General features: G+C 41.2%; 1 protein-coding gene across 1 annotated transcript in view; it reads right to left on the bottom strand.

Moving 5' to 3' along the window:
* slc35f3.L (solute carrier family 35 member F3 L homeolog) overlaps positions 1 to 14,509 on the bottom strand; it is a 94,757-nt gene extending 80,248 nt beyond the window's left edge. The window contains exons 1-2 of the mRNA XM_041562820.1: positions 14,169 to 14,509; positions 3,115 to 3,433 (exon numbers count right to left, since the gene is read on the bottom strand). Of these exons, the coding sequence (XP_041418754.1) occupies positions 3,115 to 3,433; positions 14,169 to 14,361 (512 nt within the window). The 5' untranslated portion in view covers positions 14,362 to 14,509. The remainder of the gene's footprint in view (positions 1 to 3,114; positions 3,434 to 14,168) is intronic.
* Between the last annotated feature and the right edge of the window lie 254 nt (positions 14,510 to 14,763).

The raw sequence follows: 14,763 nt of genomic DNA, 5'->3' as shown, positions 1-14,763 counted from the left end.
ATCAAACCAGCAGATAAGGGGGGAGTAGTGGTGGTGATGGATAAGAAGTTTTATATGAATACAATAATTGAAATGTTAAATGATACTACTACTTATCAAAGGCTAACCACCAATCCCCTCTTTTCTATAAAGAGGGCTATTAAAGATTGTGTTGCTCATGCTTTGCAATTGGAGATTATTGATAACAAACTGGCGGTCTATTTAATACAGACCAATCCAATTACACCTGTTTTATACATACTCCCTAAGATCCACAAGAATTTGGACAAACCCCCTGGGAGGCCGATTCTGGCTGGGGTAAATTCAGTGTTCTGTCCTTTGACTAAATTCCTTGATAAGGTACTTAAGGAGTATGTCTTTAACACAAAATCTTATATCAGAGATACTATTAATTAGATCAATATGATTGATGATCTAACCCCTGATGCTATTTTGGTCACCCGGGATGTAGAAAGCCTCTACACCTCCATCCCACATTATCATCTTGATAAGGATGGTACAAAAAAAGTTCTTGATAACATTACTGCAAATGGGTTTTGGGTAAGAGTTATTTTTTATTCCCTGTTTTTCTTACAGATTAAAGGTACAGCCATGAGGGAAACAAAAGGGAAACGAAAATTGAGCAATCAAACACTGGACATAAAAACAAAAAAGACTGTAATCCAAAAAGGATACCATTCGTAAATCAATATAATTTGTTGAGTGAAGAGATCTCTAAAATAATAAGGAAGGAGTGGAGCTTACTAACTAGGAGTTTCCCAGACAAAATTACATTTAAATCCCCACCAGTGATGTCCTATTCAAAGGCAGAAACAATAGGAACCAAACTAGTAAAGGCAGATTTGGGCCCATCCTTAAAGTATGTACAAACCCATCTAAAAACTCCAAAAAATGGGACTTTCCCATGCTGTGGATGCAGTCACTGTAGTAATGTATTGAAAGGAGAATGGGTATATCATCCCTTAAAAGGCACCCGTATTCCCATTAAGGGCTTTTTTACCTGTGCATCCACATATGTGGTGTACAGTATTAAATGCCCGTGTGGGAAAAGATGTGGGGAAAATTATTTAGTGCTTGAGGGATAGACTTACCGAACACAAGTCAGCGATTAGGAACAAATTGAACCAGCCTGTTGCTAAACATTTTTATGAAAGTGGTCACGCTATTAGTCAGTTACACTTTCAAGTACTAGATACAGTCCCTAGAAGGAGAAGTGGGGGAAATCGGGATTAGGAACTATTGCGCAGGGCAGACAATGTATCAGGAGGTTAGGTACTTTGTCCCCACACGGACTGAATCTTGAATATGATTTGAACCCATTTTTATTAAAATAGTTTTTAATGTTAAGTTGATCTTATTTGTTTATAGGTTATTACATGGACAATTGTATTCCCTTCCTGGGAGCAGGCTGTAACTACAATAACCTCCAGTGACTTTTAGACATGATACTTGATGGATATATTTAAAGATAAGTATCTCAGGAAGTTATATGGATACATATGGAAATTTGAGGAATCTTAATTATATTGTTTGTAGACATGTAATAACACCAGGGAGCACTGTGCCACATGGTGTTTAAGGTCAGGTGATGATGTGTGTTTTTTATGCATGACAAAGAGGGAAGTGCCACTCGAAATGTTGTATTATCATGCCGCTGTCCTACATACAATAAAGACGGTTTTATCAAAGCTGGAGTGCTGTCTATTGGGAGAGAATCTTATGCAACAATGGAGCCCCTGTGAACAGGCCACATGACATGCACCCGATGATAGATTGGCCAAATCAGTAAGTGCGGTCTAATTGTAATTGTTTGCAAGGTGGTGTCTCCTATCAATCTAAGAGATGAGTTTTCTCTACCAGCCTTTCCAGATGAGGGAGGAAAACCAAGATCTTCAAACCTTGCATGTGGCAACCATGATGAGATCCTATTGTGAGGCCACACGTCAGATATCAACTTGTGACCACCTGTTTGTTGTTCCTGCAGGAAAGAATTAAGGGTAAAGCAGCCTCTTCTAATGCCATTTCCAGTTGGATAAAGTTGATCATTAAGAAGGCTTATTTGTCTAAAACCCCTCAGTATTCGGTTGGTGTTCGGGCTCACTCAGCCAGGGGGCAAGCAGCTTCATGGGAGGCTGAAACGGGGACTCCATTGGAGGTCATTTGCAGGGGAGCTTCCTGGTCCTCATCTAAGACCTTCCTTTCGCATTATAAGCTTAACATCTCTTTGGCCAGGAATGCTCAGTTTGGCGCCAGTGTTCTTAGATGTGCTTCTGAAAAGCATTAAACGTTATTTGCCAACCTGTGTCTGATGTTTATTGGTTCCCGTCCCATGGTTTCAGGGAGCTTGCTACATTCTGGTGAGTACTGACATGGAGAGGACAAGGGAAAAGGGAAAAGAACTTTCATTTGAAGCAACGTAGGGGGTTCTTCACAGTCAGGACAGTGAGGTTGTGGAATGCACTGCTGGGTGATGTTGTGATGGCTGATTGCTGGGTGATGTTGTGATGGCTGATTAGCAGTTAATGCCTTTAAGAATGGCTTGGATGATTTTTTGGACAGACATAATATCAAAGGCTATTGTGATACTAAGCTCTATAGTTAGTATAGCTATGGGTATATAGAATTTAATTAAAAGTAGGGAGGGGTGTGTGTATGTTTGCTGGGTTTTCATTTGGAGGGGTTGAACTTGATGGACTTTGTCTTTTTTCAACCCAATTTAATTATGTAACTATGTAACTATGCAACCCCTAAGCTTAGCTTCTTAACAGCTGCTAATTTTTTGTATTAATGGTTTTTCATGGAACAGAGAACAGAACAACAAAAATATTTAAATCCTGAAAAAAACAATAACAATATTTTGCCACCAACTATTTACTTAATGGAAAAAAATCTGAATTTCTGCTTAATTAGGCCTGAAAAATACCATTTCACTATTTTAGAGATTTAAGAAAAACTGGCTTTGCTATAACAGATCCCATGCCTGTATACTACTTATACAGAGATAGGTACCTGAAATGAGTAACATCAGTTACTTTCAGAACTTTGGTGAACCATTAGTCTGTTAAAAATTAAAAGTACTGTGTACTGTTAAAAAGACAAGAGTATAAAACTTACTGGTATTTTTGCTTTGGAGACTGTTTTTCATTAGATTTTAGGATGTATCCAACATAATATATAGGGAAGAAGAAAAAGTTCCAGTTGGTTGAAAACCATGTAAGAGTAAATGGTGCATCAAATCGGCTCAGTGTTGATTTTGCAAGTTGTGTTGACCCTGACCAAGACGAGCAAACACACAGGATTATGGCAATTCCCCAAGAGCACTTTTTTATCTGTGTAACTGAATATTTCACAAAGCACTGATGACATGGTCCATTTGCTTCTATGGCAGCCTGTATTTGTGCTTCAGTAGGAGCAGGAGATGGAGAATGATCATCTGTTATACAAAAAAAACTGTTAGGAAATCATATGTTCTTATTTGAAAGGTAGAAATATGTCATAATGTTAATATATTTGGCTTTTTTTAATTATGTGATGACAGTATCCCTTTACCAACATGCTTGGTGATGCTGCAGCTCCTGCAATTTATATCGAACACACCTGTTCCATTTTCACTTTATATTTGTATATCACAAATTGATTTATTAGGCTTGATAAAGAAAAGTTAAAGCATCAACATCAGCAAGTGCTAGTTAAAGGTTTGTTAATCTGGCCCAATTTTTCCTTCATTATAGTCTTTATCCAGATTCCTTTATTAAAAACAAAAAAAGCTCTAACCTGTAAAATAAATTCTTATATACATGATAAATAAAGATATCATGAAACACCTACTGCAGGGATTCTTAGCCCTAAAATGGGGCCCATGGTATTTACAGTGGGTCACCATGATCTCTCTGAATAAAATGGCGTTTTCTCCTACAATGCGAAATAACAATTAAAAAGGCCTTCATTTTAAAAAAATTGTATAACTTGCGAACAAAAACATATCCCTTTCAGTTGTTAAGAGCTTTAGAGTCACAGGAATTGTTCAGATCTTGTTATACTTAACATAGGGTGTACAGTCAGTGGCGTAACTACCGGGGGAGCAGGGGGGGCGATTGGGCCAGGGCCCGCACCCCCTCAGGGCCCACCGGCAGCTCGCGCACCACTGTGTTTTTAGGTAAATGTGGCTGTAAATGCAGCTGTTTCTGGGTGTACGGAGAGGGGCGGGGCCCAGCTGCACGTCCCGCGCCAGGGCCCGCCCCCCTCTAGTTACGCTGCTGTGTACAGTATTTTGGTCCAGTAGCGCTCTAGGCACAGAACCTCAGTTCACCGCATTGGCGCATGCACATTATGAAAATGACGTAATGTGCATGTGTGTGCATATTACATCAATTCTTCTGTCTGCCACGGGTCAACCAGTTACCTCCTAGCCCTCTGCTGCTGGATTTAGTCAGAAAGTATACAGCGGTGGGGTTTTTTTTTTTTTTTTTAATTTAGGAAAACTTTTATTTACTATATAGGGCCGACCACTAAAGCTGTTGCCCTAGGCATAGGCCCTTGAGTGCCTATATTGTAAATCAATGCTGTCCAACTGGTGGCTTGCCTTGTGTGCCCCTCACATGAAAATGAAATGGCTGCTGTGAATGCTTCAAAGCAAAATTACCGGCACAAGCAGGGAGATCCCCGCGTATTTATTAAAGTGTAACGGTCACCCTGCTTGCATCGTATCCTGTGTGCCGTTAATTTTGCTTTGCAGTATATTGGAGGGTGTTGTTCCCTTCTACTGTGCACCGGACTATCGCTTAAAAAAGAGGCCAGGGTGTGCTGGTGGGTTATTTATTGGACATTGTTGTTTACTTGTGTAAGATTTAAAAGGTAACAGTACTGAGATTAACCTGAGATTAACTGGCCCCAGTATTGTTTACACCTCAGCCTGTAAAACTGTAAAGTCCTCCACTACATAGGCCAAGATAATTGGTGGTAAATAATGGCCCTCAACACAGGATTTGGGTGCTTGGCTGCATCCAAATCCTTCAAAAAGCATTTGCCTAAACCTAGATTTGGTGCATCCCTAAAATGAAAAAAATATGTGTCACTAATGCTGAAAACATGCTTGTAAGAAGCCTGAGAGACCACTTATTGTACTTATTTTTAGTTACACCATTTCCCGGGCTTCCTTTGGACGCACGTCCGGAACGAGACGCACATCAGCACGTTTGAACGGGCATGCATGCGCAATATCACTCACTTCACGCCTAGATTAACGCACAGTGCATCGTGATGTCACCAAATGTGCTGAAGTGCTGAGCCCAAGCTGGTTTTCAGTATTACTGACTCAGCTCAAGCAAGAAAGCTCCGCAGCAGAAAGTCCAGGGCTCCAAAATGGCGTTGGTGAACACCGGAGTTAGTAGGGGTCTCCTGCTACACCTAAGGTGCAGGTCCTGGCAGTTACATGATTCTCTACACTACTAACCATAACAGATTAGCTTTGGCCCAAAATGGAGCCTGCTCAGGCTGCCGCACCTTTCACATCACTTGAAAATGTTCTAGAATCACTACTTAAACATTTGGAAATTCAAGAAGCACAACAGCATCATCTAGCTCAGATCCTTCAACACTTTTCGACCTGCTTTGATGCACTTCAAGGCGCTCAGGGGGGTCATCCACCTGCTCCTCCAATCCTGACTGCAGCTCCTCCTTCGACTGGGACATCCTCCACAGAACCTAAGATGTCAGCACTGGTTCATTTTTCTTCGGATCCAGAGGTGTGTTGGGGGTTCCTCAATCAGTGCCTCATTCAGTTTGAGATGGCTCCACAGAGGTTCCCTTTGGAAAAATCCAAGGTGGCATATATCATTTCCTTGTTACAAGGGAAAGCTCTGGCATGGGCTTCATATTTATGGGAATGTAATGATACTATGGTCTACAATTCCTCAGTATTTATTTCTACCTTCTAAATTTTCGACACTCCTGGCCATAAAGTAAATGCCTCTGTTCATTTAATGAGGATGTCTCAAGGTATTATGTCTGCTGCAGAATACTCCATAGACTTTCGTACTCTGGCTGCTGAGGTCTCTTGGAACAAAGACACTTTGGTCGCAGCTTTCTGGCAATGTCTTAATGAGAACCTAAAGGATGTGTGGACACTTGGATAAGGGAGAGGGTGTCACAGAAATCCCATGTCCGGAGGGTTGTTCTTCCCACTGTGCCTACAACAAAAGTTCCTTCGACATGACAAAGGAATTCCGGTCTCTGCCTGTATTGTGGTCAAAGTGATCATCTTCTCAAGAGCTGCGCCAGGGAAATGCTTCCGCTTAGGTAAGAGTGGGGATTCCCCCCATTTCAAATAATCTCCACTCCCAGATAAACAATGTTCTAGAATTTTCTTTCCTGTTTCCCTATCCTACAGCAAAAGATGTGTCCCCTGTCAAGAGCTTCTGGACTCTGGGACTGCTGGTAATTTCATTGGTGCCTCTTTTGCCAAGAAGTGTTCCTTTCCCTCCATCCTTCTTGAGGCTCCTCTCTCTGCTAAAGTTTTTGATGGTAGACCGGTATCTCCAGGACTGTTAACTTCCTCCACCGTGCCGTTACACCTACAAGTAGGGTGGCTACATGCAGAAGAAATGCTCTTCCTGATTATTGACTGTTTTTATACTCCAGTTATTCTTGGCCTCTCATGGCTAAAACAACATAATCCCTCCATTGATTGGGAGACTGGGGCTCTTCATGCTGCTAAAGTTGTCTCCCTGTTTCCCATGGACCAGTGAGGGTTTTGTCAGTCACACAAGTTTCTTCTCTACTTCCTAAAGATTATAATGAATTTTCCAATGTCTAGAAAGAGAAAAATGCTGATACACTTCCTCCACATAGACCGTTTGATTGCACTATTGACCTCATTCCTGATAATATGCCACCTAGAGGGAGAACCTATATGCTATCCATTCCTGAAACTCAAATATGCAAGAATACATTCAGGAAAATCTTTCTAAAGGTTTCATTAGAAAGTATTCATCTCCTGCTGGAGCGGGGTTTTTTTCATTCAGAAGAAAAATGGCCGATTTAGGCCATGCATCAACTACCAGGGGTTAAATAAAATCACTATTAAAAACCGCTATCCTCTTTCTTTAATCCCAGAATTATTTCACAGATTGAGATTTTTTCCAAACTTGACCTTTGAGGTTCGTATAACCTGATTCACCTCCGCCAGGTGGCAAAAAGTGGAAGACTGCCTTTAACACCTGGGATGGCCACTATGGATACCTCGTTATGTCCTTTGGATTATGCAATGCCCAGTTTTTCAATACTTCATAAATTACATTTTTCGTGATATGTTACAATCTTCTGTGGTGGTATACCTTGATGATATTTTGGTATTCTCCTTCTCTCTTTCTCAACATATTATTCAAGTTAAAACAGCCTTGCAATGCCTCAGAGTAAATAATCTTTATGCAATATTAAAGAAGTGTGCATTTCATAAGTCCAGGATGCCCTTCTTAGGGTATATAATTTCATCTTCTTGTTTTGAGATGGATCCTGAAAAAGTCTCTGCAGTCACAGAATGGCCTCCACCTGTTGGGTTAAAAGCCATTTAATGTTTCCTTGGGTTTGCAAATTTTTATCGGAGGTTCATTCAAGGTTTCACTCAAATTGTAGCTCCTATCACTTCAGACACTCGTAAGGATGCCAATTCTTCTTGGATCCCTGAGGTTCAAAAGGCTTTTGAGTCTTTGAATGTGGCTTTTGCCTCAACTCCGGTGTTGATTTACCCTGAGACCTCTCGACCATTAACCTTTGAAGTGGACGCCTCAGATTCTGGAGTGGGTGCCATTTTATCTCAACGTATCAATTTCCAAGGTCCACTCCATCCCTGTGCTTTCTTTTCTCTGAAATTTTCCCCTGCGGAAAGAAACTATGATGTTGGCAATTGAGAACTACTGGCCATAAAGATGGCTTTGGAGGAATGTTGTCATCTACTGGAGGGGGCCATTGATCCAATCACCATTATTACAAATCATAAGAACTTGGAGTATATCTAAAAAGGTTAACTCCACAACAAGCTACTGTAGATGGACACTTTTTTTTCAAGATTAGACTTTATTATTTCCTATAGACCTGTGTCTAAGAATGTCAAAGCTGATGCTTTAGCCCAATCAGTGTCTCAAGGGGTAGTTGCCACAGTCCCTCACTGCCCTATTATCCCTCCTGAACTAGTGGTGGCTCCAGTGACCTTGGTCCACCCTATTCCCGAAGTGCTTCCGGCATGCCTTCCCAGTAAGACGTTTATTCCTCAGGAAGCCATTCCTCAGGTTCTTTCATGGGGGCATTCTTCCAAAATTGCAGGGAATTTTATAGATTCTTTTTGGTGGCCATCCCTCAAGAAGGGCATTTCTCAGTTTGCTGCTGCATGCTCCATTTGTGCCTACAGATGATTCTGCGCTCTCTTCCCTGTGGTCTCTTGGCAGACATTACCTATTCCAAGTGCACCCTGGACTGACATTTCAATGGACTTCATTGTTGATTTACCCAAGTCTGCAGATTGCTCCACTTTTTTTGTGGAGGTGGATCGGTTTTCCAAAATGGCTCACTTCATTCCCCTAGAGAGAAACCCTTCTGCAAAGGTTCTGGCAAAGGTTTTTATTAAAGACTTTTTTTTACTCCATGGTTTCTCCTCTTCTATTGTATCTGACTGAGGAGTGGATTTTGTTTCCCCATTTTGGTGTGCTTTTTGTAAATGATTGGGAATTGGGCTTAATTTTTAATCATCTTATCATCCACAGAGCAATGGTCAAACAGAGAGAACTAATCAAATTCTGTAACAGTTTCTTCGCTTTTTTATCTCTCAGAACCATGATAATTTCGTTGAGCTTTTTCCCTTGGCTGAATTTGCCCATAACAACCTAAGACATGAGGCGGTAGGTTGTTCTCCTTTTTTTTGTATCTATGGTCGGAATCCTTCGGCCAAACCCCCGAATCCTTTGTGAAAGATTCGGGCGAATACTGAACCGAATCTGAATCCTAATTTGCATATGCAAATTAGGGGTGTGACGGAAAAAACATTTTTACTTCCTTGTTTTGTGACAAAAAGTCATGAGATTTCCCTCCCCGTCCCTAATTTGCATATGCAAATTAGGATTTGGATTCCGTTCGGCCGGGCTGAAGGATTCGGCCGAATCCGAATCCTGCTGAAAAAGGCCGGATCCTGGCCGAATCCCGAACCAAATCCTGGATTCGGTGCATCCCTAATCTTAATTGGACTATTTGTTATGGATTTCTTTGAACTTTGAAAAAATAGTTTTTCACTGCATCAATTATTAATTATATGTTAATTATGTTAATTGAACACAATTTATATGATGTTTGCACTACGTCCAGACTATGCTTGACAAAAGGGCTTGTCCCCGAAACGTTGCACCACTGCACTAATAAACCGCAAGGGCTTGCCCTGCTATTGCAACTCCTGTGTGCCAGTGAATTCCTTCTGACCTTGGACGAGAGGTGGCCGATTCCTCTGTCACTGGGCACCAGGAAAAATAATTTGTTGGGTTTTGTGAGCTGTGCGACTTCTCCAAATTCAATTGGAACTGACACTGTCGCAGCACCTTACAACCACATCACCTGCGCTATGTCGTTTGCAAATATTGCTGCCAGCACAGATCGTCGAGCGGACACATTTAGTTTTACGGAAACTGAAAGGAAGAAAATTCTGAACGTGGCTCACAGCCTACCTACCAGTGTGAATAAAAGCGGAACAGAGACTCTACGAAAATTGAACAATTAAGGAAACGAGAACTGTCATGGGCAATGCATATGTCCTCGTTGGCAGAGTATGCATAAGCACAGTGCATACCTCGGGGCCAACTGACCCTGTTCAAAGACAATCAGGGATTCCTCACAAAATGGCGTGGCATACTGAACCGCTGCAGCCTCGATTTAATTACACTCACCATACAACTGCAGTCGGGAACACGGGAACTGAAGCAGCAGTTGCAAACAGTGGAGGAGGAATACAGGGCCATTCCAGAGATGGATGGGGCACTTATGCGCGATCTGGAGGTGAGAATGGAGAGTATGCAGGAGGATCTTCTGCAGATGAAGCTGTGCAAATTTACACGCGACACCCTGGATTACAGCAGAGGAGATGTCTATACATGGAAGGACGCAAGGCGGCAATCTCTGAAGTATTGGGCTCCTTCTGCGCTCTCATCAGACAGGGGATCGGCGGATTCTTCAGATGGGGGGCAAGAATCACCTTCCTCTTCACAAGGAGCTGCCGTACCTTTTATAGGCAAAGGCCAACCAAAACGCGTCGGAAGACCAGGAGAGGTCAACGCAAGCCAGCAGGCCAGTCCACGCAAACTCTGCTGGCAAGTCCTGGAAAAGGTTATAAGCAAACAAGGCCAGGATAATAAAATACACCTTTTACAGAGGGCTGTTGCAGACCAGACCAGGGTTTTAATGAGTACAATATGTCCTGCTTTCTATGAAATAATATATTATGCTTAGCAAATGTTACGGTATTTCCTTTCCTTTCAGATAATCATGTCTGTTTTATTTCCCTTCAGGGACAGGAAATGTTTCCATCCCACCTCCCTGAAACTGCAGGGTTAGCTTATTTCTAAGTAATTGATACTTTGAAACTTATTTGTTGCTATATTGGTTTTTAAGGTACTTTGTTTCACTTTTGTTCCAAAAATATTACACTACACAAACTCTCTTCAAGGATTTTCTAAGTACCATCTTAATTGAACTATTTGCCATGGATTTCTTTGAACTTTGAAAAAAAAAATTTCACTGCATCAATTGTTAACTATATGTTAATTATGTTAATTGAAAACCTTTTATATGATGTCTGCACTACGTCCGCACTATGCTTGACAAAAGGGTGTGTCCCTGAAACGTTGCACCACTGCACTAATTAACTGCAAGGGCTTGCCCTGCTATTGCAACTCCTGTGTGCCAGTGAATTTCTTATGCACTGCTCACCAGGCCCAGGTGAAGGTTTCAGCTCATCAAAAGAAGGCAGCTAACAAGCGTTGCAGACCTTCTCCTCCTTTTGTTCCTGGAGACACCATCTCCTAAATTGGGTCCTCGATTCATAGGCCCATTTAAAATCAAGGAGGTTATTAACCCAGTTTTTGTCAAGCTCGAGCTTCCTCCCAGCATGAATAATTCCGACCCCCTCTTTAAACCAGGTCAGCAATGCCTTTTCTTCTTGCTGTCAGTCCCCTTCCTTGGTCCTGGTTGATTGGTACCAGGAGTTTGAGGTCCAGGAGATTGTTGATGCCCACAGATATAGAGGTAACATTCAATATCTCATACATTGGAGGGTTTTTGGTCCTGAAGAGAGGTGTTGGGTTGCTGCCAAGGATACTCATGCTCCTTGATTGCTGAGGAGCATGAGCATCTACTCTACTCTACTTGACAGCACACCTGGTTTTATGCAACTAAGAGTTGCCCCCAAGCTTGGAATTCAAAAATAAGCACCTGCTTTGAGGTCACTGGGAGCAACACCCAAGGTGTCAGACAGCAACATGTTGCTCCTGATCCACTGGTTTGGGATAACTGCTCTACAGCATACTAAAAATTAACTCAAAGGTGAACACCCCCTTTAACCCTTTTAGTGCCAGACACCTTTCAGAACATTTTGTCTCTCTTTAGGCACTTCCAGGAGTACTTTTAGTTTACCATGAAATACTATATATTATTTATATTTCAAGCAGTGCTGGGCCAATAGATGAGACTTCCCAAGGCAAGCTGTCATAAGCCACCTCCCCCACTGCTCAAATCTCACTGATGCAGGTTCATATTTAGAAAGGCAGAAGAGGTATGTGCCTGGAGACAGTTCAATTGAGTATAACCGGTCTTTGGCCAGTTTATTTGGAGGCTTTTTCCAAACAGAAAAAGCAAAATACAGAAAACAAAAAAAACCTAAGCCTGTCAGGCTGTAACTAATACACAATTGTTTCCCTTACTAATCCAGGACAAGGGTCTTGTGCCCCAATCCCTTACAAAGTAAATGCACAACTGAGTTTCAAACTTACAAGGCAGTAAGATCTCACAAACCAGTAACTCCTACTTTCACCACAGTTTTCTCCATCTGAAACCTAGCTCCTTTCCTTAGGGAGCCAACCACTGCAAAGCTGCAGCCTTATCACCATGCAGCTATAGTACCTGCCTGGGGACTAAATTCACCTGGAGTGGCCTACGGACTACGAACCTACTTTTGTCCATTGACTCCAGACAAAGTAAAAGCAACCAGCTTTTACTTTAGCTGAACAGACATACAATAAAACACTTTGGGGGGAATGTAATATTTGGTTGCAAAAATCATTTGCAATTTTTTCGCAATGCGAGTAAATGTTCTCAAAGCAAACAATTTTACCTTTGCTAACACTTTGCCCCTCACACTACAGTAGGATAGCAAATGTGAATTTTAATAGTTTGCGATAGTGTGCAGTGTATGTAAAAAAAAACTTCTTAAAGGAGAAGGAAAGGCTAAAATTAAGTAAGCTTTATGTGGTGTTTATACAAATGGCCTGTAGATGTCACTGTGCTCAAGACTTTTACTGTGCATACTTTCTGACAGCTTAAAAGTGAAAGTGAAAGTTACTGTTGTGTAATGGCTGTATGAGAGCCTGCTAATAAAGCACTGTTATACTCTACTCATCCTCGGCTACCCAAAACATAATACTTTATCAGAAAGGTCTATATAAATAAAGCAGTAAACCCTCAAAGTAATGCTTCTCTGAGTCCTCTGTCAAAAGATACACAGCATTTCACCCCTTTTATTGTTTACACATGGGCTTCTGTATCAGACTTCCTGTTTTCATCTTAAAACTCCAGTGCTAGGGCTTGAGCTTGCTCAGTTTGCTCCTCTCTCCCTATCCCCCTCCCCTATCCCTCCTCCCTGCTGTAATCTGAGCCCAGAGCTTTGAGTGAGAAAGGAGAGACTCAGGCAGGAAGTGATATCAGACCAAGCCAATATGGCAGCTGCTATCCTAAACAAACAGAGAGAGCTTCCAGAGCTGTTTACTCAGGTATGGTAAAGCATTCTGCAGAATAAATATAGTGTTATAGCTTGCACTATTGTGACTAATCTATTGGCAATAAATATCCTTTAATGAAAAAGTTGTTCCATTTGCTTCAAAAGTTTACGCCACCTTCAAGCAGGTGTTAAAGTTTTGCAATGTGCAATTAAGACTCACAATGCAGTAGAAGCCTAATGAAGAATATTACATTGCGGCATGCAAATTTTTATTTTCAAATGTATTTATTTGTTTTATTACATTACCCCCTTTATTTTTCCCCATTGCAAAACTGACATTTGCTGAAGATACCACACATATGACAGAAATCTGGGGGAAACATACACACACATCAACTTGTTTCCCAGTGCTTCTCTTACAATATATTAAAATGTACAGCTACAGAGAAATCCAGAATAGTTAAGGCAACCCTTTTCTCTCCCGAACCAAACTAAAAAGCTTTGCTAAAGTTATTGGTTTTTATGACATTAATGAACATTGCTTCAGTGTTTGCCCTTAACACCCCACATCTCCTTAGGTACATCCAAAACTTAAATGCCATGGGTCTTTCTGAACTGTTTGATACCCAATATGGCTAGGAGGCACCTACAGATCCCATAACCTTCCTGTTTCCGTATGTTTTTGGAGTGTGGTTGGAAACTGGGGTAATTTTAATGCCTGAAATTATGGGTCTTCATTTTAAAAAAAAAGTACATTTAAAAAAAATATTATAATACATTTCTTACAGAAACTCATATGTATGTCTTAGAATTACTAGTAATTGAAATTGACCTTCTAGTGGAGCATGACATCCCTGCCACAGTAGCACATAAATGCCGATACAGACAAGCTTGGATAACCGAAACTGAATTTTTAGAGGAATGAATTTAATGAAGTAACCATGACATAAGATAATTAACATCCATAAAACATCAGCAGTGCATTAACTCAAACTTGAAAGTGGCATCCATCTGATATTATGCTCAGCGAGACATGATCAAACAAGCAGAGAATAAAAACTGAATATATGGCACTTGTACAACTGTAAACTAGTATTACTACAAATAAAGAGTAAACTGCATGGAATTTGTGACCCATAGTCTATTTAGTAATAATATGGAAATATATATTTTTAGTTCTATTGTTCAAGTGTTCCAAACATACCAAGTTCAGCACCCCCAAGTATCCAAGAATTAGATGTTGATCTGACTGCAGATGTCCCACAGGGTAATCTTGTCCCCACCTTCCCATTTTCGCAGTCGCTGCGGATACAAGAATTACCTTCCACTCTGGTGAGGGTAAGAACCGGACTGTTACAAGCACTGAGAGGGGCCACCCTTGCAGAATGTTTCTTCATTGTGAGACTGTCGACTCACAGGAGCTATACGGCTAATTACTGCTGGTTGCTGCAGTTTTTCCCACCCCCTCCCTCACACTACATGGTTTTTAATGCTGTGCCTTGCTCACTTTTTCTGGTTGCTTCATCTTGTCTGTCTCTGCAGCAGCCAATTACTATATTTTCTCCTCCCATCAACTCACTCATTGCCTGCCTCTCCATCTACAGTGTCTGCAGCTTCCCTGAATTGTCTGCCTGCCATGCATGGATGTTGGTGCAAAGGTAAACATCACGGGCTCTGCAAAATTTGCCAGAATAACTTTCATTTCCAAACATGCTATTTCATGTCGACCCACAGATTTCCAATGTGAAATATAGAACAAAATCCTGATTTAGTGATTATAGTTTGTATGACATTTTTTT

This window comes from Xenopus laevis, chromosome 5L (assembly GCF_017654675.1).
Source record: "Xenopus laevis strain J_2021 chromosome 5L, Xenopus_laevis_v10.1, whole genome shotgun sequence".
NCBI lineage: Eukaryota > Metazoa > Chordata > Amphibia > Anura > Pipidae > Xenopus > Xenopus laevis.
The sequence above is the reverse complement of the archived record's forward strand: the minus strand, read 5'-3'. Positions and strand labels throughout refer to the sequence as shown.